General features: G+C 46.6%; 1 protein-coding gene across 2 annotated transcripts in view; it reads left to right on the top strand.

Annotated features, from left to right (window-relative positions):
* Window positions 1-27,774, top strand: part of MBTPS2 (membrane bound transcription factor peptidase, site 2) — a 471,718-nt gene that overhangs the window by 393,898 nt on the left and 50,046 nt on the right. For both annotated transcript variants that reach the window (XM_069640675.1, XM_069640676.1), the window contains exon 9: window positions 22,773-22,968. In XM_069640675.1, coding sequence (XP_069496776.1) covers window positions 22,773-22,968 — 196 coding nt within the window. The remainder of the gene's footprint in view (window positions 1-22,772; window positions 22,969-27,774) is intronic.

Below are 27,774 nucleotides of genomic sequence, written 5' to 3'. Positions count from 1 at the left end.
CAAGGCTTCACAGTATGGTGATTACTGATTGTACAATAGTACCCCAGCCCCTATATGAAGGAGACAGCAAGAAGGGACTAACACATTTTTCTCCCTTCTGTTTCAGAACAGACTCTGAGGCGAGGAGGGAGGTGCAGAATTTCGCTGGGCTTACGAGGATTAGAACCAGATTTCAACCTTATCCTCTAAAGAGCCCCAGACACAAGCTACAATGGATTACTTTGAAGGAGATTTGATCCAGTTTATTTTTCTCTGAGTCAATAAAGACTATTTTCTTTTTAAAGCCACATCCTGTCCAGCGTGTTCTTATATATTTTGGTGGCAGCGGTGGGATTGAGGAGCACGTCATGGAGGCTATAATCAATGCCCTATATGATGGCCAACAACAGCTGCAACAATTGATGAAGGTCCAAAGCCATCAAGCCCAGGCAGACAGACCGGCACTGCAGCAGTCCATACAGCTACATGTGGACAACCAAGACGCCCTAAAACAGGCTACCGAAGCTATAACGACTTCGAGAGGAGCAAGCATCGCCCCTACTAACGTATTACAGAAATTTCAACAAGGGGAAGAACCGGGATACTTCTTCACTAATTCTGAAAGAGTGGCCAGGAATTCCCAATGGCTGGTGGAAAAATGGGGGCACTTCATTGCTCCTTTATTGACGGGTCCCATGTAGGGGGCCTACCAGGCTGCCAATCCAGCAGGTGATTCCACGTATGCGGACATTAAAAAAACCACCTTGGAAAGAATGGGTGTAGACGAGGAGGCTTATCGAGCTAGAGAAACCAGACTCCGTAATGGAGAAATGCCAAGACTACTTTATTACAGAATTCCCGACCTAAGTGACAAGTGGCTTAAGCCAGCCTCTGGATCCGTGCAGGAAATAATGGACAAGATCAAACTAGAACAGTTTGTAGAGGCTCTACCAGTCTGCCAACACCACAGACCTTCGTTGGCTGAAGCCATTGAATTAGTATCTTCCTTTCAGAAAGCGGGGCCCTCCCGTACAACCCCTATGGACTCAACCAAGGTGGTACCTAGAGGACCAGGCCCGGCGGAGACCAAAAGCATACGACCAGAGCCAAAGGGAGCGGGGTGGCCAGCCCTCAATCGACGACAACATTGCTTAAATTGTGGGGAGTGGGGGCATATAGCCTGATTCTGTTCAAGGAAACCAAAACCTGAAACAATGGAAATCGGTTACGCACAAGCAAGGGAGTTCCGAAGAAGGAGGGAGCCATATCTAGTGGAAGTCTGGGTGGACGGAACACTAAGACCAGGTCTTCTCGACAGTGGAAGCGAACAGTCTGCCATAAGACCAGAAGTAAGTGGGGATGAAATGGTTGGGGAACATCTCATACCTATTAAGTGCGTGCATGGGGACACCAAAACATACCCGTCAAAAGAAGTTGACTTAGAAATCAATGGGGTACATTCCAGAATGAAGGTCGCCATGATGCCACACTTGCCAGCACCTATGTTAGTGGGAACTGATCTACCTTTCTTTCAGGAATGTGTTAACGAAACAGATTGGCTTCGAGCCGCCCCATATTTTCAATCCGATATTGACCCCTGGGATAACAGCACCCCGAAGAAAACCAGGAGAGAGATGCGGGAAGCCAAAAGAAAAAGGGCTGAGGCCAACCGGTATGTGGGACTAGTAGACTGGTTACCAGAAGACCGGAAGAAAACTTTCCGAAATGAACTGTTAACGGATCCCACATTGAGAAGCGCAAGGGAGCAAGCCATTCCCAGCCCTAGTAAGGGAGCCGGACACCCATGGTTCAAGGCAGAGCGGGGCCTTATATACCGCATAACAATAGACCAAAACAAAGGGGAAACTGAACAATTATTGGTCCCAGTAAGCTTCAGACCCACAGTGTGCAGATTGGCACATGATGATGTTGTAGGGGGGCATCACGGTAAAGAAAAAACCCAATACAAACTGATAAAACGATTCTTTTGGCCAGGGGTATATCGTGAAGTGGCCAAATACTGTGAAGAGTGCCCGACGTGTCAGAAGACCAATCCCAACAAACCTCAAAGTGCACCCCTGCATCCTATGCCGCTTACAAAGGAACCTTTCCCTAGGATCGGAATGGACCTCGTCGGTCCACTGGAGTCTGACAGTCACGGGCACCAGTACATACTGGTCATAGTGGACTTTGCCAATAGATACCCCGAGGCTTTTCCATGAGGGGTATAAGCTCCACCCAAGTATGTAACCAACTGGTTCAATTTTTTTCTAGTGTAGGATTGCCGACAGAGATCGTAACTGACATGGGAAGGAATTTTGTTTCAGGGGTGATGCGCAAGGTGTGCCAACAACTACGCATCAAACAAATACGTACGTCCATTTATCACCCTCAGACCGATGGGTTGGTGGAGCGATAAAATAAAACAATCAAACTGATGCTGAAGAAGGTCACAGTACCAGCCAGTAAGGACTACTGGGACCGAGTGTTGCCTTGGGTGCTAATGGTATTGAGGGACACCCCACAGCCCTCCACTGGGTTCTCCCCATTTGAGTTGCTGTTCGGCCATAGGCCCAAAACTATCCTTGACATAGCCAAAACCAAATGGGAGGATCAAGAAGAAGAAACCCACTTCACAGACTACGCAATAGAACTAAGAACTCATCTTACCGGACTGAGAGAATTGGCACGGGAAAACCTGCGTAGAGCCCGAACATCTCAGGAGAAACATTACAACAAGAACACGAGAGTACGCATGTTTCAGGTGGGCGACAAAGTTCTGGTCTTATTGCCAAGGTCTAAAAATAAGATGCTGGCCCAATGGAGAGGCCCCTACAAAATTGCAGCCGTATTAGGTCCAGTAAACTATCTAGTGGAACAACCAGATTGAAAGGAAAAAACCCAGAACTATTATAGTAACCTCTTGAAGGAATGGAAGGAATCCGAGACAGATTCCAAAAGTATAAATCACGTACAGGTGAGCAGTCCGGAGTCTGCTTTCAGTGCAGTACAGTGGGGGGCCCAGCTCAGCCCAAGAGAACGAAAGGAACTGGAGTCCCATCTACACCCGATGAGACATGTATTTTCATTTTACCCCGAAGAACAACTTTGGTGGAACACGAGATCAACACGTGCCCGAAACAAACAGTAACAGTATGGCCATATAGACTACCGACCGGAATCTAAAAGGGCCGTCATTCAAACAGAGGTGGAAGAGCTGTTACGGCTAGTGGTTATAGAGCCCTCAACTAGTCACTGGTCGTCACCGATCACACTAGTACCTAAACCAGACGGCTCAACCGAGTTCTGTATGGACTACAGGAAGTTAAACGCAATCTCCACGTATTAAGTTTGTTTGATCTCACTAAAGGGTATTGGCAGATACCCCTATGCCAGGAGGATAAGGTTAAGACGGCCTTCTCCACGCCATCAGGTCTATACCAGTTTGCCGTTCTATCCTTTGGTTTACATGGCGCACCAGCTACTTTCCAGGCGTTGATGAACAAAGTTCTAGCCCCACATGAACAATACAGTTCAGCATATCTAGATGACATAATTGTCTTCCGCCGATCGTGGGAGGAACACTTAGAACATCTACTGCAAGTGGTTTTCGCTCTTGAAAAAGCCGGCCTACACATCAACCCTAAGAAAACCATATAGGCCGCAAGGGAGACTCGATATCTGGGTTACATGGTTGGGGGAGGAGTCATAAAACCTCAATTGGAGAAAGTGGAGGCGATTATGTGTTTACCCATGCCAAGCAACTAAAAACCGATACAAGCCTTTTTAGGGTTTATAGAGTAGTACAGGAGGTTTATACCTCTGTTTTCTACTATTGCCAGTCCTCTCACCGAAGCCCTCAAAACTTCTTATAAAGGGGACATCCTACAAGACACCTCTGGCCTGGCCGCCTTTCAAATGCTTAAAAACAACTTCTCAGCTCTTCCAGTACTACAGTGCCCCAACTTCGAGAAGTTATTTTTTGTACAGGCGGACGCATCTGGCACAGGTTTGGGAGCAGTCTTGTCGCAAGGTGCAGGTGAAGATCTGTATCCAGTGGCGTTCATAAGTCGAAAACTCCTACCACACGAGATGTCCTACTCAACCCTGGAAAAAGTGTTTAACCATAACATATGCCATTGAAACCCTCAGGTACTATTTATTGGGGTGGGCCTTCACGGTTTTCACCGACCACGCTCCACTACAATGGTTGGCGGTTCACAAGGATTCCAATCAGAGGGTGTTGAGGTGGTTTCTCACCCTACAGGCGTTCTGCTTCAAGACCGTCCATAAACAGGCATCATTTCAGGTTGTTCCTGATTATTTATCCAGGAGTATGGATCAGGCCGACTGGCTCGATTCCTCAGGGGGTGTATGTAAAGCTCATAGCCATTAACGACTTGCCGAGGGGCTCACGTTTGAAGGAGGGCAAGTACTACCCAGTGAATGTGGCCCGCCGACAACAACCGAGAGTGAAATGGAAGACGTCTCGGAAAACACATTGTGGGGAAACAATGTAACATGGACACCCTTTAAAAACAAAGACGCTATCGGTGTAATGAACAGCGAGGAGGACAGTAATGCAGGCGGCACAATAACGTGTTGGGCAGAGTGTGCGGACACGAAGGCTGAGTTATACGCAGTGAGGAATGGGGCTGTTCCCAGATCAACCACTGCAGGGGGGAGAGAACAAAAAACACACCACAAGCGGTTGAGCGAGAACGGATGCGCAAAAGCCACGTGTCTACCCAAACACATGAACACTGTGGAAAGCGGCTCAACAAATGCTGTAATTGACAGTGAATCCTCAGAATACCCTGTCCCTTCATTTGAGGAGTTACGGCCATTAGACTCCGACTCACAAATAGACAATGTTTATGCTGACTTACCCGATGCACAGGGACAGGAAAATCCAACTGGCAGTCCCCGCGAGTCTCCAATTCAGGAAATGTTATGGTGGCCTTCATTCCGGAGAGAAAGGGGCAAGGCTTGGGAGGGCTTATCAAGGCTTCACAGTATGGTGATTACTGATTGAACAATAGTACTCCAGCCCCTATATAAAGGAGACAGCAAGAAGGGACTAATGGATTCTTCTCCCTTCTGTTTCAGAACAGACTGAGGCGAGGAGGGAGGTGCAGAAGTTTGCTGGGTTTACGAGGAGTAGAGCCAGATTTCAACCTTATCCTCTAAACAGCCCCAGACACAAGCTACATTGGACTACTTTGAAGGAGAAGATTTGATCCAGTTTATTTTTCTCTTCATAAGTCTCAGACTATTTTCTTTTTAAAGCCACATCCTGTCCAGCGTGTTCTTACACTTACCTTTTCTCTTTGTAGGTACAGCACACACCATCTTATGTGGAGTGCTCAGGGTTACCTAGTAGACCCTTATCCTACTCTCTCATGTAATATTTTTACTTTACCCTCACTACTTTAAAGGGCTGGTGGTAGTGGTTTAATGTTTCCTACCATTGTGCTTTTCTACTGCAGGCTGAACCCTCAGCTGTAGTAAAGCACCCATGTGTGACCATTTTGAAAAAATGGCCCGTCTTTTTTCGACATTTTCTGTTTGTGAGGTCTTTCTTGGGTTTTACTCTGCGCGTTGAGACAGGTTTGAGCCCTTTGTTTGTCTTGCTTTTGGTGGGCTTTAGCCCTGGAGCACGCCTCTGGCTCCAGAGTGTCTGGAAAGACAGCATGTGAGGGAGGGTTCCGAAACTCCCCTGTCCTTTGTCTCTAGGAATGTCTAAATGCAACCAATCCTGATTGGCTGGCTGTGCTTTCAGGATAGCCACCCTGCTGTGTCATTGACAGACTAGGCTGTGCATGAATGGAAGAAACCCGCTTAAAAGGCAAGGGTTTTGGGACTAGAGGCAGAATCGACCACTGGGAGAAACATCCAGAGAAGAAACCGTGAACGAAGCTTGCTGCATCCTCCTGGACCTTTGAATTGCCCAGGGAAGCCCTGCTGCTGTGCTGAACTCCTTTTTCACCTCCACAGAGAAGCTCCGGACGAAACAACTTCTCCCCTCAGGTTAGTGGGACCAACTAACCCCGAGACAAACTCCACTGGACCATCACCCCCGACTTGCTGTGCCTCTCCGTTGCTTCGGAAGCCCAGTGCCAGGGCTCGAGTATCCGTAGCGGAGTGAAATGTCTGAAGCGGTAACAAATCCTGCTAGAAGCTCCAGGAGTCTCCTAAAGACCCCCCAGAAGCAGGACGACCATACCCTGAGTCCCCCTCACCACAGTGCAGGACCCAAGGAGTGAAGGAAGCACAACAGGTATCTGAGATCCACAACGGTGCTATTTTCTAAGAGCTGAAACCGCAAAGTGATGCTGAACCGAAAAGAGCCTGTAGCTGCCTACGACCTCCCAAGTACTGCCGCAGGAGCCCTCCAGACGTCCAACCTCTTGTCCCCACGACAGAGGCTCAGGAACAAGGGTCTGCACCGCTGTAGCAAGACAGAATCCAGCTGGACCACTCTTCATCAAACCAGAGGTACTGTTTAGGCTTGGGGTACTTACCGTATTGCTGTTTAGCTCTGCTTTTCTCAAATTGGGAATTGCAGTGGCTTACCTTGATTCAAAGTGTCTTTTCACAGGCTTAACAGCTTGTGACCCTACAAGTGATTTTTCTACAAACTCTCTAACATTGTGCAAGACTTTGATTTTAGGAGTGCATCAGATCCATAGACTGTGTCCCAACTGACTTTGACTGTCCTGGCTCCCTGAAGTCTCTTCTGGTCCATTGACTTTGATACTGTTTGTCCCTCATGGGTGGTAGCTTAGTGTATACTGTTACTGCTGGGAAAGGCATCATATTTAGATGCCCTCACATATACTGAGAAACTGTGTAACCTTTCTCCTTCCCTAACCTTTCCTTTCTGCAACCTCAGAATCTGCAAAGTATAACCAGTGTGATATATAAATGCCATCACTGTCCTTGTGTTAGATTCACCTCAGGGAGTAGTAATTGTGTAAGAAGCATATACAAAGATTATCCACTAACTTGTTCTGATTCTGAAAAGTACTTTTAAAGTATATTTACATTGTTACATGAATTGTCTTTTAAAAAAACGCTTATTTAAAAATTGATGTTAATTAAATAACTTTCGAGGGGATTGAGTCCTCCAATTCCATATCTATGACGGTAATCAGCACAGCTGTGCTGCTTTGGAAAATCTTCGGCTCCTGCGTCGATGACGTCGATACGCCGCCCTCGAGGACCTCCTCCGACGGCCGACACACTGGATGTTATAAGTAGGACGCACGACGCCCGTAGCCTCAGTTCAGTTTTTTCCGCAAACGTGTTCGCTTCGGAGATCTCGGCGCGCCTCGACTCTTTGGAGTTTCTGTTCTTTCTCGGTTCTTCGAACCTGTTCGTATTGTGAAGTCTTTCTTCGTGAGGATGTCTACCTCGTCTTCCACACCGCGTCCGGGCTTTAAGAAGTGCGGGGACTGTGGGTCCAAGATGTCGGTAATGGACTCGCACGACGCCTGACTCTGGTGCCTCTGGTGCCTCAGGGAGGCCCATGACATGGATGACTGTGTCGACTGGCAGTCGCTCACGTCCAAAGCTTTGCGGGAGTGCAAGAAGTTGTTATCGGTAGGTAAGGTGTCCAAGCCACGGAAGTCGAGGTCTGCGGGGCTTTCAACGGACGATTCGAGGGGCGACTCTCCGCGTCATCATCGGAAGTCCGGTGGGTCTCTGTCCCGGAGTCGGTCCCGCCACTCCACTGCCTCTTCGAGGCACGCCCGTAAGCGCCATCATCGGTCGCCTTCCCCGTCCTCATCCGAGGACTTTGCCCGTTGGTGGGTCGCTTACCCCACCAAGCATGCGACGTCGGAGGAATGGGCTTCTTTCGGGAAGAAAATGTTGGTGATTCTCGAATCGCAGGGCACTGGTCCGTCAGCGCCTCCGAGTGGGGTCAGTCGCGATCGGTCGAGAGACACCGCTCTCGCGCCTTCGGGCTCGGGTGGTCGGCACGATTCGTGGGAGAGGTCCCGCTCGGACAAGGGGAATCGTTCTCATCATGCCCGTTACAGGTCCCGCTCCTCGACGTGCTCAAGACCGTGTGCACCTGTGGTGTCTTCGAGGAAGACGTCGACGCCGGTGGCGCCGAGTTCGTCGACTGACTCTTTCGAGGCCCCGCCTCCGATGAAGTCGACGCCATCGGCGCCCAGGCTGTCGAGGGACACGCTCGGGGCTCCGGCCTTGAGGACTGTGTCGACGCCATCAATGCTGTCGACGCTGATTCACTCGACGCCCTCGAAGCTGCTTCGACGGGGGTTCTGGCAAAGGTCAAGCATGGCTTTGTTCCACATTCTGTGCCTTCTTACCGCCAGCTTGAGTTTATTTCAGAGGTGGATGAGGGCCCTGATGATGACATGGTTCCGGAAACGGTGCCGAACGAGATTCTTTCGGACCATAGCCAAATTGAGGACCTGCGGCAGTCCCTGCACAATGCCAGTGGGCTGGACACCTCTCCGGAGGTGGAGTTTTGTAGGCCTGAGCCTGGCACTCATGCCGACTCCTCGTACCGGCGCCTTATGTCCAGGGTCACCGAGTACTTGGGATGGTCTGCTCCCCCAGGGGATTTTCTTCAGGATGACTTTACGGATATCCTCGACGAAGGTCCACCAACTGACCCGGTACTGCCGTTCCATATGGCTCCACAGAGGCGGGTGACGGCGGCTTGGAACGCTCTGGAGAGTCTCCCGGCAGTGGGCAAGTCTTTGCCGCGAAAATACCGCCCAGCCGGTAGCGACCCCTGCTACTTGACCAAGCACCCCACTCCGGAGAGTTTGGTGGTGCAGGCGGCTACGGCCCCGGCAAAGCAGGCGTCGTTTCCTACCATCCCTCCTGATAGGGACGACAAGCGTTTTGACGGCTGGGTGAAGAAAGTGTTTTCTTCAGGGGGTATGACGCTTCAGGCGGCCAACGCCGTTTGTGCCTTGTCACATTTCACGCACACTCTGTGGAACTGTGTTTCCTTAGCGGGTGAACATATTCCCGAAGGGAACGAACTGGATGGTTTCCTTGCCATGGTTTTGGATGGCAATGATGCCATGTGTGAGGCCGTTCAGTCGGGTTTGGACATGGCAGATTGCCTCAGCCGGTTCATGGCAGCGAGCACCGTGATATACAAATTTGCGTGGTTGCGGAAGTCGGGGTTTGCTCTTGATGTGCAGGCCCGGCTCCTCAACATGCCCTTTGACGGGGAACATCTTTTTGGCAGCAAGGCTGACGAGAGCCTTGAGAGGTTGCAGACCTCCAAAGTCGTTGGGCGCTGCAGTTCGCCAACCTCTGTGTTTTCGTACTAGGGACAGCAATGGAGGGGAGGTTCCTTTCGTTATTACTCATCCTTTGGTAAAGCGAGAGGAGCTGCCAGTCTAAGGGGCCAACCGTAGGAATGCCAGAGGTGGAAAACAAGGTACTTGAGGTGCCAAGGCCGCTCGGGCTGTTGCCTCTTTGCCCTCAGGCAATGCCGCAGCCGCTTCAGCTCAGTCATGAGGCCATGTCCCATGGTTCGCCGGTTGGGGGAAGGCTGGCGCAGCATCTTGCAGAGTGGTTCGCCATTACTTCAGATATGTGGGTTCTGGAGATCATAACCCACGGCTACTTTCTTCTTTCCGGCAGAGGCCTCACGACAATCCTCCGGGGAATCTCTCTTTGAAGAGTCCGGATCCGCTCCTTGCGCAAGAAATTCAATCCCTGCTGGAAAAAGGCGCCATAGAAATTATGCCTGTAGCGGAGAGGAACAAGGGATGGTATTCCCCTTATTATTTGATTTCCAAGAAAGATGGGGGATTGAGACCCATCATGGACTTGCACGATTTGAACAAACTCCTCAGGAAGGACAAGTTCAAGATGGTTACTCTCTCTCAAGTCCTCCAGGCCCTTCAACTTCAGAACTGGTTGATGTCTCTCGAACTCAAGGACGTTTATTTTCATGTGCTGATACATCCAAAGCACAAGAAGTACCTGATGTTCGCGGTTGGCGACTCGCACTTTCCGTTTCGGGTCCTGCCGTTCAGATTGACCTCCGCCCCGAGGGTCTTCACCAAGCTCATGGTAGTGGTGGCAGCGCACCTCAGGAAAGGGGGGATTCACGTCTACCCCTACCTGGACGATTGGTTGATCAGGGCGCGCTCTCCCGAGCAAGTCCTGGATCATCTGTCTGTTACCTGCCACTCCCTCCACAAGCTGGGCTTCTCCCTCAACTTAAAGAAGTCCCATTTGACACCGACTCAAAGGCTCCAGTACAGCGGAGCAGTGCTTGACACGTCCCTGGGGCAGTGTTTTCCTCCCCAGGTGAGGGCTCATCACATTCAGCAGATGGTGCACAAGTTTCAGCTTGCCCAGAGTCTCCCAGCGTTAGAGTTCTTGAGATTGCTCGGCCTCATGGCATCCTGCATTCTTCTGGTGCAAGAGGCCAGGTTGCGCGTGAGATCTTTGCAATGGGCACTCAAGCTCCAGTGGTCTCAGTCCTCCGGCAGGATGTCGGTCCCTGTTCAGGTGCCGTCCTCAGTCGCCCAGAACCTTCTGTGGTGGGCCGTCGAAGACAATCTGATGAAGGGGCTCCATTTTGGCTACCCTGGCTGGAGGTGACGATCGTGACGGACGCATCCCTCACGGGATGGGGAGCTCATGCCAAAGAGTTGACAGTCAGTGGTCGTTGGTCTCCGTCGGAGTCCAGACTCCATGTCAATCTGTTGGAGCTGAGGGCCGTCAGGCTAGCCCTGAAGGCTTTTCTGCCGACTGTGCGAGGGAAGAATGTTCTCCATATCGCTCCCTTCCTGCCTTCCCCGCTACAGAATTTCTTATGCGATTGCAGCTTCCGTTTCCGCAAGGCTTTAGACTGGCAGAAGACTGGTGCCACACGTTCTGGGGAAAAAACTACAACTGAGGCTACTGGCGTTGTGCGTCCTACTTATAACATCCAGTGCCGTCGGAGGAGGTCCTCAAGGGCGGCGTATCGACATCATCGACGCAGGACGCAGACGCCGAAGATTTTCCGAAGCAGCACAGCTGTGGTGATTACTGTCATGTCATAGATATGGAATACGTCGTTGGACCATCCCATCGAAAGAACGTTACCAGGTAAGAGAGTAACTTGTTCATTTATAACAGAAACCTTATGTGTAAGTGTTACTTGGATACTTGTATTTACAGATTTCATTTGTACAGCTCTACAGCTCACATTTACACCTCTTGAGATAGGCCTGGATGCTCAGTCACACTACCAACTTGTGTAGTACAGACCTATACCAAAAGGTGGGTTACCTAATACCAAACAGATACGTGTTGTGTAGTCTCACACAGTGTGACTGCACCAATTCCTACCTAACAGAGTCTGATTACAGAGCCCAAAGCTCTTCACTATCCTGCCACAATTGCCCTCTTTGAAATAGTAAACATTGTACCAAACCCTCATCCAACTCTGAAGTACCAGCAACTCGGGAAAAATGCAACAGAATAAATACATTTTTTTTTATTAAAAAAAAAAAATAGATACAATCCGAGAGACAATCAAATCAACCTCCCACAGCATTAGCGCACTCAGGCATGCACACTGCCCCTCTTGACTGAATTCTCAACTCTCTCCCCCACGGATCTCCTAAAAAAGATTAGCTCCCTCAAACCTACTTTTTACTCGGACAATATCATCCCAGCCCCCATCATTAAACAATTGTCGGCCTGGTGCTGAAAGTGCTCCTCAGCATCATTAATGCCTCCTTCACAGAAGGGTCATTCCCGGATACCCTAAAGACAGGTCTCATATGGCCTTTTCTGAAAATGCCAACCCTAGATCCTGACGACCTGCCCAACTACCGGCCCATTACGTACCTCCCGTTTATTGGAAAAATCTTGGAAAAAGTAGTTGCCACACAACTACTCGCCAGAATCGAACAGCTTCACCTTCTAAATGACTATCAGTCAGGATTCTGCACCAAGTGTAGCATTGAGACAGCCACCATCCAGGTGATGGGTGATGCCGTCCAAATCATGGATAAGCGGTCTCATGCCTCCTCAACCTCTCGGCTGCATACTCTTCTCCCTCCTTGCTGACAGGATGAGATTCTCTAGCACTGACCTGAATTGATTTACCTTTGACCTCTTAGGCAGATACCAGGCTGCCCAGATGAATGTGTTGCTTTATAACCGTCTCCAAGGCTCCATCCTCGCACCAATCCTTTTTATCCTTTACATGGAGCCTTTGTGAACTCTCCTTAAAGATCCCAGTATAGCCATCCACCAATACGTGGAGGATACTCAGTTGTACAAGAGTAAATAGCGCACAGGACATCATTTGTCTCTGTGGTTACCTAGCCATCATCTAATCCTGGATCTCGAATGCCTACCTCAATCTAAACCCATCTAAGACTAAATTTGTCCTCATTGGTCCTCCCACTAAACAACAACTTGTCCAACAATGGTTCAATGATATGCACATAGAAGGATTTGATCCACACCTCTGACTTGGCAATATTCTTAGGCTTCACCATTGACAGCAGCCTGTCCTTCCAGAACCACATAACCAAGAAGGCCGAAACAGCCTAGCTCTGTATCTCCATCCTTTGCAAATCAAATCCTTAATTCTGCAGCCGGACTTTCGGACCCTAGTGCATGCCCTTGTGGTCATGGACATCAATGGGGCTCCTAGCTGCTCACTTGGCTCCCCTAAACGCAGTCCACCATACAGCAGCACATCTTATTACTGGTTCAGAGAAATTTGACCGAATCAACACCAGTCCTACGCAAACTACATTGACTTCCTTTCCAGGCCAGGATACTGTTCAAGACTGCATGTATCCTCCACAAAACAGTCACGGGCAGCACACCAGTGTACCTGGCGGTAAAGGTCAGCATATCTGGTGGCACACGGTCCTCTCAAGCAAATCTACCAACTGGCTTTAATCACAACTCATCTGCAAAGAGGAGGCCTTCCAACAATGCTTCTCTTGTCCCAGTGTTGCTCTGAATGCCCCCACAATTCTTCAATTTCGCAAATCTCTCAAAACATGGCTTTTTCAACCACACCTGCTCAAGGACTAATTCAAGTGGACGCACATACCAACTCAGTACTGCGCAACTGTTAAAAGATGCCAGTACAATGCTGGCTACCCACACTCTCTAAAGCGCTCTGCTGCTCTCAAGCTAGGTCAGTGCTTTAAAAAATAAAATAAAAATAAAATATGCCATTGAGTTATTATTTTATCGAGTTTTACACATTAATGTATGCTAGGCCCATTGTGGTGGCCCTAAATGAAAACTACATTTGCAGAAGTATTTCTTTAACAAAACATAATGCAGTATATGGAAGTTTTTCGATTTTGATTTTTTTCATCCGCCTCACACAAGTGAGAGAAATGCAGTATTTATTTTGGCTGTACATTTGCACATAACATTTTTGCCCACTATTCTGAAGCCATTTGTGAGATTTTCCTTGTGGTCCACTGTTCGAGGTAAATTAAATACGTGTATTTGTAAATTTTTCATATATGCTGCTCAGTAACTTCGATGTAATTGTTAGTCTATATTGCATAGTTTGTAATTGAAAGAATCAGTAAGAGACTGATGAAAGAAGGCTATTGCTTTAACATATGGACATTATGATATATTGCATAGTCTTATTACACCTAATGGTCAACCCCATACATAAAAATTAGTTAAAATATCCCTCCATTTTTTTAGGAGCAGGTTGTGTGAAAACCTCCTCTCAGCCACGGGTCAGTATTGTTGCCAAAGTCCATTATTTTATGAGCCTAAGGAGCGTTATGAGCCTAAGTCAGCAAAGTACACTTACACATAAGCCCTTGGGTTGGGCTGATTTTTGTTGTTGTACCTTTTGGCTTAATTATTGCATGTGGTAACTAACGTAACAGTTTACAGTAATTTACATCATCGTAAGTGTCCTGCCAGCTATGTGCTAATGGAATGCTCATTTTCTGAAATGCCACTTGCGGATTCTCAGAAATCTGCATCCAGTGTTTTTATTTATGATCTAATTCTGTCCCCGTTTTGAGGATGAAATGCATTGTGTATGGTAATGTTTCGCACCACTACTATGTACAATGCAATATTAAGCAGCAAAGGGTCTCTAGTGCTCCTTCTATGCACTACGTTGTAGAAAGGGTGATAAAATGTACATGTGAAATGCTCACTTTTTAACTCCTTTTGGGTGGGCTGGGAAACATACAGATTTTTTTTTCCAAGTTGTTGAAAGGATCCCTTTACTTCAGGAACACAGTTTTGACATCTGCTTGTTTTTCAAATTTGTACTTCCAACCCAAACTTTTGAGGCCTTTTCATGACATATTTGACCGCCTAATCGGGAGTTATTTACAGCATGCAGTATTGATCGAAATATCCGGACTCTGTCAATTCTTTCCGGCCCATGAAAGGGCAGACAGTAAAAAAGTGAGTATTGTACTCTTAAAGCCAAGATCCTAATCTGAGCCACAGTGCCCTATTGTCCTTCTATATGGGCTTGAGTGGTGGCCATTGAGACTATGCCTTGGCACCATTTGTTTCATCAGTTACATCCATTCTTTTCTCAACGTGACTTCTTGACCATGTATGCAGCACTCTTTTCTCGCTGTAGAGGTTTGGATGTAGAGTGCACTATGTCAAAGGAATCTTGAAACCTCTATACACAGCTAGGGTTTATTTTCTGCGGAAGTTGCTTTCTTAAACTCGTCTCGTTATTGGCAATACATTATAGTTTATGAATGCCTTTTCCAATTTTCCTCATGGGCAATCAAGGTGACATTTATTTTTTGTGGCATTGCTGCTATCATAGTACTGATGTGGACATTTCAAATTCCACACGTGTGGTTTGATTCCCATGCTTTACTATGTTGGTTCTGATTAGTTTTTCCCCACTGCTCATCTTCCGATTGTTTATAAAAAATGTGTGCTGGTATGTTGGGGAGCCAGTGATATATTCTTTCCCCAAAACGTTGTTGACAGAAACTGAGAAAAAAAGAATGCAGGAATTTAATAACAGTGGCACATCAAGTTGTTCTACGACACATAATGTAATTCTACATTCTGTTAACATGAATATCGTGGCTAAGCTAAGGACTAAGTGAGGAGGGCAGGGCTCCAGGGGGTGCCTCACTGAAAGGGTTAGTAGACCTACTGCATTCCTTCCTTTCTGTGAGTGTATGTATTACATTCTGTTTCTTATGCCATGAAATCAATAAACGATGTTAAAGAATTACTTCACAGTTTAAAGCGCGATGCTGCACACTTTATTTCACTGGCCTGAAAACCTGCATTTCATGTAAGCTGACCACTTCTTAAAATGTAAATGAAATGAAATGTGACTGTAAAGCAGCAGGCTTCTGTGATCACAAAGCTCTCTTCCTAGAGAAGACTTGCCTCAGTCTGAATGGTGTGATTCTTATCTCGCTTGGGCACGCAGTTGCACATTTCCACGTGGTTTTCAGCTGCATTGCTTGGTTAAACACTGTATGGAATTTCTTTTCTCTTTTAATTTAAGGGCTTAAAAAAATTTCCCCATCTCCAGCACATCAACGATTCCTGAAGATGTTTTAGGAGCGATATTTTTAAATGTGCCATTATTTTTATCAGCACACATTTAAGCACTCTTTCTTTTTTAAATGACATTTCCACAAGACGATGTTTTAAAAACAATATAGCATGCAACCGTGTGAAGTCAAACAGCAATGTATCTTATTACCACAAAATTTGTATGACGCAGTATTTCTTTTACTACTATGCTAATGCTCACTAAGATGTTGATAAAGGAGCGATTCTTTAGGCGACTGTTAAAAATAATGTTTTTTCACTGAATAATGTATGTAATGGCATCATTTGTACCTGCATTTTTACATTAACCATGAAAGTGTGTCACCTTCAGAAATGACACATTCTATGTTTTAGCCTACCGACCTCTAGCTCTCCTAGTTCCATCATTCATTGTTTGATTTCGAAGTGTGTGTTCGGATATGCTAAATGCACGACTTCAAATGTATTGATAAGGCCCCTGAAAGGGTTTTGATATTTTATTATTTTTTACTCCTTTTAGAAATTGGGAGTAGATGTATATTTAAGCGGGTTAAAAAAAGTATTTCTCATTATACACTTAGCTATTTTTAGAGGCATTTTAGTTTTTTGCAATGTTAATATTTAGTAACACATCCCTTTTGTTGTGCCCAGTAAATTTAATAAATAAAATAATATTTTGTTTGTGCATCTTATGACCCTCACAAAATGTATACATGTATTGGGGGCTAATTATTGCGCTACATGCAAGGCTGCATTAGAGAGCAGGAAGGAAAACCTAGGGTGAAGGAGAGCGAGAATGGGAAGCAAAGTGGAGCGGGAAGAGAGCGATAGACACAATAGTGGAGCTCCTTTTTGCGGCATAAGCTGCTGATCCCTGCGGTCTGAACACACCAACAAAACAGTGCAGGCCTCAAAGGGCATAGACCTCCATATGTTACTCCATGTTTTAATGGGACGCATTTGCCTAATTTTATGGATGACTGTGTGTGAGACCTTGTAATATTGGGGAACTCTTCATGTTAATAATTTGGATTAGTCTTCCCTGTCCTTTCCTTTTTCTTAAAAGCTTCAGCTACACAGTGAACACCCTCTACCCAAACATTCCACTTATAGCCATTTAATTACATGCATGCATCCACATGAATTAATTTAGACCTCTACTGAGTGAAAATTGATGAGTCAAAAAACATCTATACATTAACTGCGTAGGCGTCTTTCTTGCAACCGTTACCAACGTTTTTCATGCTCTGGATTTTTGTGTTGTCTACTGTGAATCCCTCATCCCTCTAAGGAGCAAATCTTGTTTTGGCATAGTTCACTTGTAAATAGTGGTGTTTTGATGGAAATACTTTACACCATCTGTTGTCTAGCTTCCTAAAAAGAGCTTTTGTGGCTGCTAGGTCTTGGGGGAATCAGCTGAACTGTAAATCTCTTGCTGTAGTATGTGTAGGTGCCCGGGAGTCAATGATGGAAATTGCTTTGGATTTTAGAGTGAAAAGGAGCGAGGAAGCAAAGGGGGCTTTGAAGAGTGATAAAGGTTCGGTTTTAGTATCGGGGTGTACAAAAACATGAGGGACTAAGAAGGACGGGACTAGAAAAAAGCGAGAAACCCTGTTCCTTTAAACTAAGGCATGAAACAGATCAATCTGGGGGGGGGGGGTATGGTGAAAGAACAATGTATTAATAAAAACATGTTTTCAAGCGTTTTCGGAGGTACGAATAGTGCTTTGCCAGTTGCAGCTCTTTAGGAAGTTTGTTCCAAACCTGTGCTGCCAGAACACGAAAAGAACGTCTGTGTCCTCTTGATTTTTTTAATTTTGGGACATCCATCTCTCCTTTTGCAGTAGAACGAAGGCACCTAGGAGAGACCTACAGTTGTGTTCTTTCTTTAAGGTAGATTGGGGCATCCGCATAGATACACTTGTGAGCCATGGAGAGAGCCTTAAAACTCATTCTGGCTGGCACAGGTAACCAGTGCTGCTTCTTCCTAGCACAAGTGATACATTCCCTCTTTGGAATGTCACAGATAATTCTAACTGCCTCGTTCTGAAGGACTTGCAGCTAGGCAGCTCTTACTGGCTCCAATTAAGAGGGCAGTACAATAGTGAATAAGCAGCATTATAACTGCCCTGAACAAGGTCTCTCCATTTCTTAGGCGACAAGAATGGTTGGACTTGTTTTAATACCCTCGGATGGTATTTGCCGTTGCGAAATACCCCATCAACCTGTGCCTCAGATCTGACAGAAGCCTCAAAGTGGACCCCAAGTGGGCCCTAAGCTCTAAGTGGACCCCTCAATGTTCAGACAGTTGTATTCCGGACGAAGCTTCGTTCTGGCCTGTGAGGAGCTCAAAATTATCACTTCGGTCTTAGTGCTGTTTAAACACATTGAGTTGCACAACATCCAATTTTTTACCCAGCCGTAGATGTCATCTAACCTTCCTGAGTCCTTACTATACCTTTCGTTCAACTCCATCAGTAGTTGGGTGTCGTCTACATAATTAGAGAAGTGAATTCCCATGTTGGTTAAAGGTCGGAAAGAGGTTTAATATATAAATTAAACCATGTTGGAGACAGGCAGGCTCACTGAGGTACACCACAGCAAATTGGCTCGACATCTGAATTAGCGTCGCCCCGGCACACTCGGGCAAGCCTGTTGCTCAAGAAGGATCTAATCCAGCCAATCGTCTCTAGTGAGCATTTTTCGATAGTACCAAACACATCCAACAGGCTTATGATCCAGCAGGTCGAAGGCAGCCGATAAATCCAAAAGTATGTCTAGCATATGAGACTGCAAGTCCAGCAAGGCGCTCTCCATTCCATGATTTGCTCTAAAATCATTGTTTAAGATGAAAAAGACCTGAACTTTGCAGATGTCATTGGATTTGAAAAGTCACCACGTTGTCCACAATCCCTAAGAGGAATAAGGTGTTCGTAATGGGTCACAAGTTGTCAGGATCCCTTGGGTTCAGGCTAGGTTTTTTCACTAGTGGTGTAACTATAGTCTGGTACAATGCTGTGACTAAATGATGCATTAACAAATCCAGCCAGGAAAGGAGCCAAGATCTTCGGATTACTCAGTATACATTTAGAGGGGATAACATTGCTGGGACAGGAGGTGGGAAGCATGCTCTTTAAAAAGTTCTTAATCTCATACTCTGTTATCTGTTTAAAGAGGAAGCCAGGACTTTCCCTCTTTCCCCGCCCCTGTCTCACAGTTAGGGTTTCACTCTACAAGTAGCTTGTTATTTTGGCGTAGACGATCTTAATTTTATTTGCAAAAGCATTTTGTACCTTGCAACAGTCCTCACTGGTAGAAGTAACTGAGAATAATGTTCTATTCAAATGGACAGCTATGAGGGATTGTCCATGGTCCTTGGATGTAAAAGATGTTAGTGTATTTCAAATGAATGTGAAAATGATTCGGCCAGATCAGGGCAGAAAAGTATGGCTAGAAAGTTTTTTGCTAGTCTAAAGATTCACAGATGTCGATGAGCTATCCACTGCTGGGTTTAGTTGAGTCTTCAATACAAAGGTTGAACCTGATACAAGTAAGAATAGATTTAGAGGAGAAAAACAGAGAAGCAAGTATGGAGGAGGAGGCCTAGCGTCTATGGACTTCCGAGTCAGTTTGATTTCTAAATGAACACATCCATTTCCTCTGCAACATCACATCTCCCAGTAACGCACCAAACACTGCATAATTTTCCTCCCGTTTCGAAGTATATTGTGTCAATTAGAAGTCAACCAATTCTTTATTAAATACCAGGTGATCACCTGTTACCAGTGTTCCAGATAAGATTTTGAAGTGGGAGTATTTTACTACCTATTTTTTAAAGTTGGGAGTAAAATGATTTTTTAGGGAGTCGAAAAGAAAATCCCATTTATAACAGGAGTATTTTATAAGCAATTAATAATATTTCTTTGAACTTAGTTATTCATGCACATTAAAAGTTACATGCTTACAACAGGCAGTAAGAATAGTATTTTCTTCCTGTGGTACTAGTTGATTACTGGTCCAAACATATCCATGGAGCTGTGTGTTATGTTATGTTAAAGGATATTTATACCGCACACTATCACCACCGGACTGGTAGGGTAGGGAAAGTTAGTAGGACTGAGCAGGAAAAAGTGCAAGAGATGTGTGATGTGCTGTTGGCAGCTTCAGTTTGGTTTACACCATTCGCTGGCGTCTGTGTGATTTCTTTCGTTTGGCCGTGGTCATGTGCTGTTATGCAAGGCTATGTGTGGTTTGTTTTGTTGTTGCGGTGTAGTGAAGTGCATGCGGTTTGTTGTGCAATATAGGTATGTTTGTGTTTTATTTAGAATTGAGAGGTGTAAGCATAGAGATGAGTGGTGGCGCTCTATCATACCTCCTCTGTTTTGGCCACCTCTGGTATGCGTCCCTGCCAGTGTTGCGTATTGTGGTGTGCTGGGGGGGTCTCCCTTCTATATTCTGTGCAGGGGTGTGAGTTGTGTGAAGGGCTATTTAGTGGTGATACCTCGTCCACCCACCATGCCCTCGTGTTCAGACTGATGGATGTCTGCACCGCTTTGACCCCTGGCATAACCTGGTGTGCAGACGCCATCACCTTCCTGGGCCCCCTAAGCCCTCTGGTTTATCTGTTCCATCGCCACTCTTTCCCCTTCAACTTTTATACCCTCTGTCTGTGGTTCAACCTAAGACGCTCCCATCTCTCTCGTTAGCCTCTGGCAGTGCCCTCCATGGGAACCCGGGTCTCCCTCCCACTCTGAAGTCTCTCCACCTTCTGCACTTGTCGTGGAATGGGACTTGTGGTGATTCTTCACAATTATATCTAAGTCTGATGCATGGCTAAACTTCCTAATTCTCTCTTAAGTGTGATGCATGGTTAATCTTCACAGCTCTATATAGAAGTGATGCATGGTTGAAATTCACAATTCTATCTAAGCCTGACGCATGGCTAAACTTCATAATTCTGTCTAAGTGTGATGCATGCATAATCTATGGATTTTACGCTAGGTCTGGCGCATGGTTAATCTTTCACATTTCACTCTGTTTGACTCTGTGCGTAAATTGTGTTTCAATGCTCCCACAGGGAACCAGGGAGGGAACATGGGATTGAGACAAATTAAAACACTGAAGGATAAAGACCGACCTAGTAGTCCTTGTGAGCATTCATAACGTGCAAGTGCAGAGGAAGAGGGAGTGGGGGGGGGGGGGTAAGTGTTGTGAGTGAGCAGCAGATGTAAGTGCCCAGTGGAGGAAGTACTAGGGAGAAGTCCGCTGCCAATAAATAGGTAAGTGCAGGCCTACAGTGGCATATGCCAGTGGGTGACTGGTGGGCAAGTGCTTGGAGCTGTCATAGGCTGAAGGTGATTGGGTGTGGGAGGGCAGGGCCCAGAAGGACACACAAGGGCCCTGGTCATCAATCTCAGCAACTGTGGGATTAGCAGAGGAGGGAGGAAGGGAAGGAGGAGGTGAAAATGAAAGTCTCGAGGTGCTTGCAGAATTTGAGGCGATCTGGCTCAAGAGGAAGTGGGAGGCTGTTCCATAAGAGGGAGCCAGCTGAGGAGAGAGATCAGCCACCAGCCCTCTTTTTAGCAAAGTGCTTGACGCACAGGAAGTTGGTAACAGAGGAACATAAAAATCGAGAAGGAGAGTATTTAGTAAGAGCAAGTTGTAGATAGCATGGCCCCCGGCCCCAGACAGCCTTATGGATTGATCTTTGCAGCAACCAGGAGCCAGTGGAGAGTTTTTAGGGCTGGAGAGATGCGGTCCCTGGGCTTGAGACCAAGGATAAGTCATGCTGCCCTATTCTGGATTAGCTGGAGGGTCGCAGAGAGGAAGAGGGTAGAATCTGGAAATGGCCATTGCAGTAGCCTTTCCTAGCCTAGATAGAATCAGAGCTCTGGAGACATTGAGCTTCTGGGGGAAGGTGAGAAAGGGGAGAATGCCTTTGAGAAGAAATAGTTGAAAGTGGGACTTCTTGGCAAGGTCCTGAATGTGAGGGAAGAAGGAAAGAGAGGAATCGAAGATGACTCCAAGGTTTCTGGCTTCGGATGAAGGTGATGGGGGAAGAGCCCACAGAGGATGGCCATAGTGAGGGTAAGAAAGAGGGAGCAGGAATCCCAATTGGAATTATCTCAGTCTTGATGACACAAAACCTGCCCACCTTTTCCTCACTAAAGCTGCAACAGAGTATGTTTTTTCCTGCATATTCTCCTTACTTAGTAGACTGTTAATCATTCATACCTTTGTGCAAACGCTGAACAATGGCACGCTATGCACGTTCAGGTACAGTATAATTGTCACAAATGTTGCTTCATTGTTAGTAAACAAGAAATGGGTTGGGTTGAACGTCTCTAGGAACTACCGGGTTCTCTATAGACAATAAGGGATCTTCTAAGAAAATGGTGTCTAAGATGGACTAATGTAATGTGGGGGTTTCCACAACTGGTGTTCTACACCTTGCTTGGTTGAAATCATGAAGTTCCAAAACACCTTTTTTTAAACTCTTTGCTCCTCCTGGCATATATACATAAAAGGTTGGGGAATTCTGCCAACTCACCTTATTATTGACTGTGATCTTGATGATTTCTGTTCCAGAGATTCCCCAAATTCTGGCACAGTTTTTCTACGTTTGGAAAAGTTGTGCTCATTTTCAACATTGTGGATTATTGTACAATTATTGTGGGATTTCTGCATGTAAATATTGCTATTATGTATTTGAAGAGATTATTTTCCACAAAAGCTAACTCAAGGGATTTATGTATTCAGAAACTCACTATTCGTGTAGCCCACCAACAACTAATTGTACCATTTTACTATGCTCTGGAGATGTTTTGGAATCTAGCCTAGAAAGGCAAGTTTCACATCAGAGAATTAATTATCTTCAGAAGCTAGGGCTTTGAGCATGTCAGCAAGGCTTTGTGGTTCTGGATGAACCAGTTCCATCATTTCAGATGAAAATGCCAAATCCAGGATACTAGGAGTAGTTTCCAAACCTGGATCAGCGCATCAGATTACATTTGATGGGAAAGGATTGTCTAATCACAATCTGAAGTTCCACAAACTAAATGTAACATTCCCACACTAAGAATACATTTGACACTGTTGGGCTGAGCTAAGAAAAGTAGCTATAAGAATACATTTAGGGTGTCTTGTTAATTGTAGATTAAAAAATAGAGGTGTTATTAGAACGCTTTTAAATAGTACACATTTTCACTTTGATGTTGCAACTTTCCATGAGTAATGCAAAACTTGATTTTCAGTATGCTTGCTTGCCAGCAAGGAAGGCCATCAAGAACAGTCAAGTGTGCCACACCGCTGCAGATTGTCAAAAGGAAATTGTTCCAAGTCTGTGCGTGATACCTTCCATAGAAAACCAAACTCGCCTTATCCGAGTGAAGCACCCACCACAAATGGACATGCTCTTCATTGGATACCCTGTGCACCTTCAATACTCAGGTTGGTGGCTTATATGAGAGGTTCGCTTGTTCAATGCTATGTGTGCAAAAAGGCTAAATCGCATTTCTAAAAGACGGCTCCCTAAAAATGTGTCATTATTTTGAAGTATCCCCTGGTTCTCTGACAGGAATACAAGAGTAACCGGGAGCACTTCCTTGCCCAATCAACATAACTGTAGGTAACTATCTCCATTGCCGAACTGGACAGATTTGGCGCCAGCCTTTCTTTTCACACGGCCGGAGATGATGGTCTTAAGAGCATTTTAGCAAGTATAATAATGATGGCTTGTGCTTATTTTTCACAGAATCCTAACCATGGGTCCTAATACGTTTTGGCTTTTAAGAGTGCTCTTACTTTGCTTAAGATATGTTTGTGACTTATTCAAGATTAAATCTCATTTAGTCAACAATGGAAAGCAACCACAGAGGGTTCCTCCCACTGAGATCCCACCTTTTCAGACCTCACAGCCTCAGGTTGTGGGCTCTGGACAGAAGAGCTTTCATAAATGCCATTTGCTTTATTCCGGAATGCGTTGACGACTGCTACTGTCTCTGTGCTGAGGTGTTGGAAGGGTCATAAGACATTTGAGTTCATGCATTTGAAAAAGTCTTTGCATGAGAACGGCACTGATCTGACGAGTTAGTCAGGATCACAGGCATTTCATCAAAAGAAGGGTGGGACCTCAGTGAAGTACAGACAACACTCCCCTTAATTGCAGAAAGGAGGAACTCTTTATTTTGGCTACACCGAGCCGGAGACAGCTGGACTCTATATGTTGTGACGGGGCGGCCCGCCTCAAAGAATCATGCTGATTCTCAGAGTAGTTACAAGGGTGTTTATTTAAAATAACAGATCGGATTGCCGTCTTCTCTGGGTAAAGGTAACTGGGCTTAGCGGGTTTTGAAGTTTGGGGTAGAGCCGGCCCTCTCTCGCTGGTCTCTCCCACCCTTGTCTCCACCTCTCTAACCAAGCAGTCCCTAATGGGAATGTTAGTAGCGCTGTGATCGGTAACCCCTATATGTATTTCACTTTCTGGCTGCACGTGTTTTCCCTAAATTGTTAGCTACCTACTTTTCCTCTCGTACCCCGCTTAGTAGTCTCAGGGTGTTGGGGATGGCACCTTCTTCCGCCCAGTGTCATGCTCACTTCTTTCACACCTGCTGTTTCCTGACCCTTCACTATACTGGTCCCTCAAGATGTTCTCCTCCCCCCGTCACTATCCCTCCACTTTCCACCACCACCCCTTGATCTTACCTCCTTTCTTACTCCAGTTCTTACTGGTGCTCATACCTCCAAATACCGCTCTACCTCTGTTACCTCCTCTTCCCTCCTTCCTCACCTCTTGCTGTTCTTCTGGTTATAATCTCTATTGCACTCTGCACTTATAGTTACTCTTATTCTCCCACTCACTGTCGCTTTTCCCACTCCGTCTATTATTGTTGCCTCTGCCATACCTTCACCTCCCACTACTACCACCATCAGTCTGGTTATCTCTCTACTCAACTAGTGCGTACTACCACCCTCTGCTACCTATTTGTCTTACTTGCTACTTCGCTACTCACATTGCCTACTGTTTTTACTCCCAACTACCACTTCTAACGCTGCCTCTACTACCACTTTACTACTTCTACTCTACCTTTACTACTCACACTCTCCACTCTCACACACAAACACTCCAACACTCCTTATAATAGCCTCTGCACTCCTTTTTCTCTCATCTTCTCTGGTCTCTTGGACGTCTTCGATCGGCTCCTTTCCTCACCCAACTAACCCACACGAAAGCATTCACACAGCCTTACTTAAATCACCCTCCCAGGATTGGCTTCTTACCTTAACGGACCCTCCAGCAGATATTTGTTCCGTTAGCCCTTTATTGTGCACCCGATCGGGCCCTTTACAGGAATCTGCCCTCTTATGTCACCAGGACGTTACTCCAAATGGTGGCAGGCAAGTTGCAGATCCTTTGCTAGCCTTCATTTTGTCTTTGCCACAGGGGGGGTTCCAACTCGCAAGTATCCCTGCCTTGTCCCATGCCGCTTTCCCAGAGGGTCTTCGCTGGGGTTTCAGGCGCTCAAGAAGGACTGTGCGCCCTACATGCCTCCTGTTTGCAGTGTTTGCCGGGACCTGGGTGCTTCCACCGCCTGTTAGACGTGAGTCTGCAGGTGCATTTCCCCAGCCGTCCCTTCCTGTCTCAATCTGGCAATGCCGGCGCTCCCCTCCTACCTGTGTGTGCATTTCTCTGCCTCTCGACTTGGTTGCGGCCTCCACCACAATCTGCCAGCTGCGCCGTTCGAAATCCGTTGTCTGCTTCAGTCCTCCCAGCCGCGCCAGCCCTGCTAATGCCTGCTAATGGCTTCCAAGTGTCCCAGTCGCCATCTTGTTTCGGGATTGGCTGGCAACTCGCGATTTTTCTAAGCTGTTTTGCTGGCATTTTCTGAGGGCTACTTGCCTCCAATTCTCCCAGAACACTCGCAAGGGGTATACTTCGGATCCCCTGCGTTTGCAGGCAAAATGTATGCAGCGGCCCATCTTTCTTATGCAGATCTCGAAAGATCAGGCGGGAGCGGTCACAGGAGTTCACCTACTTCATGGCTGCCAGCCACGCCCCTGCCAAAGTCTCTTAAGTTATCAAGTCTCTTGATCCAAAGGGCCTGATGTATCAAACCAACAAAAATGTTCCTTTCCAAGTAGAGCGATTCACTCTTCACCCTGGATCCCCTCGGCTGAGTTCGGATCCCTTTTGTACCACAATCTTTTCTCGGGTGGCTCACGGTTCACCCCGGATCTCCCTCAGTCGGGCTCAGATCCCCTTTTCACCATTAGTCTCCCTCAGCCGGGCTCTGACCAATTACAGTTCAGATATCTATCAAAATCTTTCGAATGTGCAGACGGTTTGGCGTGACCCGTTTCAGGACCACTTCGAATTTACAGTTCACAATTTTCCACTCTCAGTTGGATACCTAACAGAGACCTTCGAATGAGCCCCCACGTGGTGCCAAACTACTGTGCATATGGTATCTTGGGTTGTCTCCCACAGTTTAATTACTTCTTTGGTTCCAATTATGCTTGCTTCGCTCAACACCTCACACACAGATCTCTTTATACAAAGTTGCTGCTTGCAACCTTGGTCTTAACACAGCCTGTTCTACTATCAGTCTCTCGCACTCAACGGCTGTGCTGACTTTACTTGCGCTGCTTTGTTGTGGGAGCCAAGGACAGTAAAACGGCAGCAATCGCTCCTCCCCACCTCGACTATTAATGCGTTAGAGCCCCTAGTACCTTCGACACACAATGCACCTTTCTTTAGATTCAATTCCTGGTCTTATGTTTCTTGTTCTCGAGGGCTCGTGAAAGTAGCGGATTTCCTCCGAAAGGCCAGGGGCAATTTCCTTCTTGCAGCTCTTTCTGGTCTTGACGTCTTTCTCCTCGTATTAAACTGCCATCTCCAAACTGCTGCTTCCTCGTATGTTTTGCCTTGCTCAGAGTGTGCTTTCGTGCCTCCTTTTATCCGTGTGGGGAAGAGTGATGGAAGTCGGGTGTGTGTAATTATCAGTAATTGCCTTACCCTTGTGTTGCAACATGTCAGGTATATGGCTCGGGTGTTTGTCCACTTTCTTTCACAGTGAGCTGTCCGTGGGAAAACGTTCGTGTCGGGAAAGGGGGGAGGTTGAGTTCCTAGATATCCTACCTGGTAGGCTGAGGAAAAGTTGTTACAAGGAAAGGGATGCCGCATCTCACCCTTCAGTGTCCCACTTCCACTCCCCGAGGACCCCTCATCCAGGTGATCCTCCCGCACTGGTCCACCCCCAGGAACTGGATCCAAATGTGACGACTGTGTCCAGGCCTCCTGGATGACAGATGGGACTGGCGGTTGGGACACCTTCAGGTTTCTAACATATGTCACAGACTTATCAATGAGTTCCCTATTCAGGGCTTTTCCACTGGTGTAGGTTCCTGCCTCAGCTTGGGAATTCAATGTGGTTTTAACTAAGCTCATGCGGCTCCATTTGAACTGATGCATCGTTCCCCTCTGAAATTTCTTTTGTGGAAGACTGCTTTCCTGGTGGCCAAATCCTCGGCCAGGCGGGTCGGCGCGATCCAGGCCCTCTCCTGCAAGCAGCCGTACTTGACTTTCCATGCTACGAAGGTGGTGCTGCAGACCCATCCCACCTTCATGCGGAAGGGTCCTTCGGAATTCCATCTCAACAAGCCTTTGGTTCTGCCGGTTTTCTTTCCAAACCTTCTACGCTTGCTGGCAGGGCATTGCATTCGCGGGATGTTGCTCGTGCCTTGAAGTTTTGTGTGGCACGCACAAAAGATTTTCCGAAGACAAATCACGACTGTTCGTCAATTTTGGACAAGTGGGGCATGGGAAGGCTCTGTCTAAGGCTACCATATCCATTTGGCTCTCTGGCTGCATCATGCACTGTCATCGTTTGGCCAACAGACTTCTTCCAGGAAGGCAGAGAGCTCACTCTACCAGAGCAATCGATGTGACAACAGAGTTTCTCTCTGGTGTTCCCCTGCTCGACATCTGCAGGGCTGCTACGTGGAGGACCACACACACCTTCAAGAGATTCTACTGCATCAGCAGGGATTCCAGGGAAGAGTCCTGTGTCGGCCAAGCAGTGCTATGCAACATGTTTAATTGAGGTGAGGCTGTTCCAGTGGTTAGTGTATTGCTTCTGATGAGCGTTGCCACCTCCCATGGTTATGTATATGTACTGCTGTGTAATTGTATTCATGAGCATGTGAATCCATGCATGACCCCATGCTGGAGAGGAAACAAGTTACCTGTAACTCCTG

This window comes from Ambystoma mexicanum, chromosome 7q, assembly GCF_040938575.1.
Source record: "Ambystoma mexicanum isolate Mex_15411 chromosome 7q, UKY_AmexF1_1, whole genome shotgun sequence".
In the NCBI taxonomy this organism is placed as follows: domain Eukaryota; kingdom Metazoa; phylum Chordata; class Amphibia; order Caudata; family Ambystomatidae; genus Ambystoma; species Ambystoma mexicanum.
This window is presented reverse-complemented; position numbering and strand designations above follow the sequence as displayed.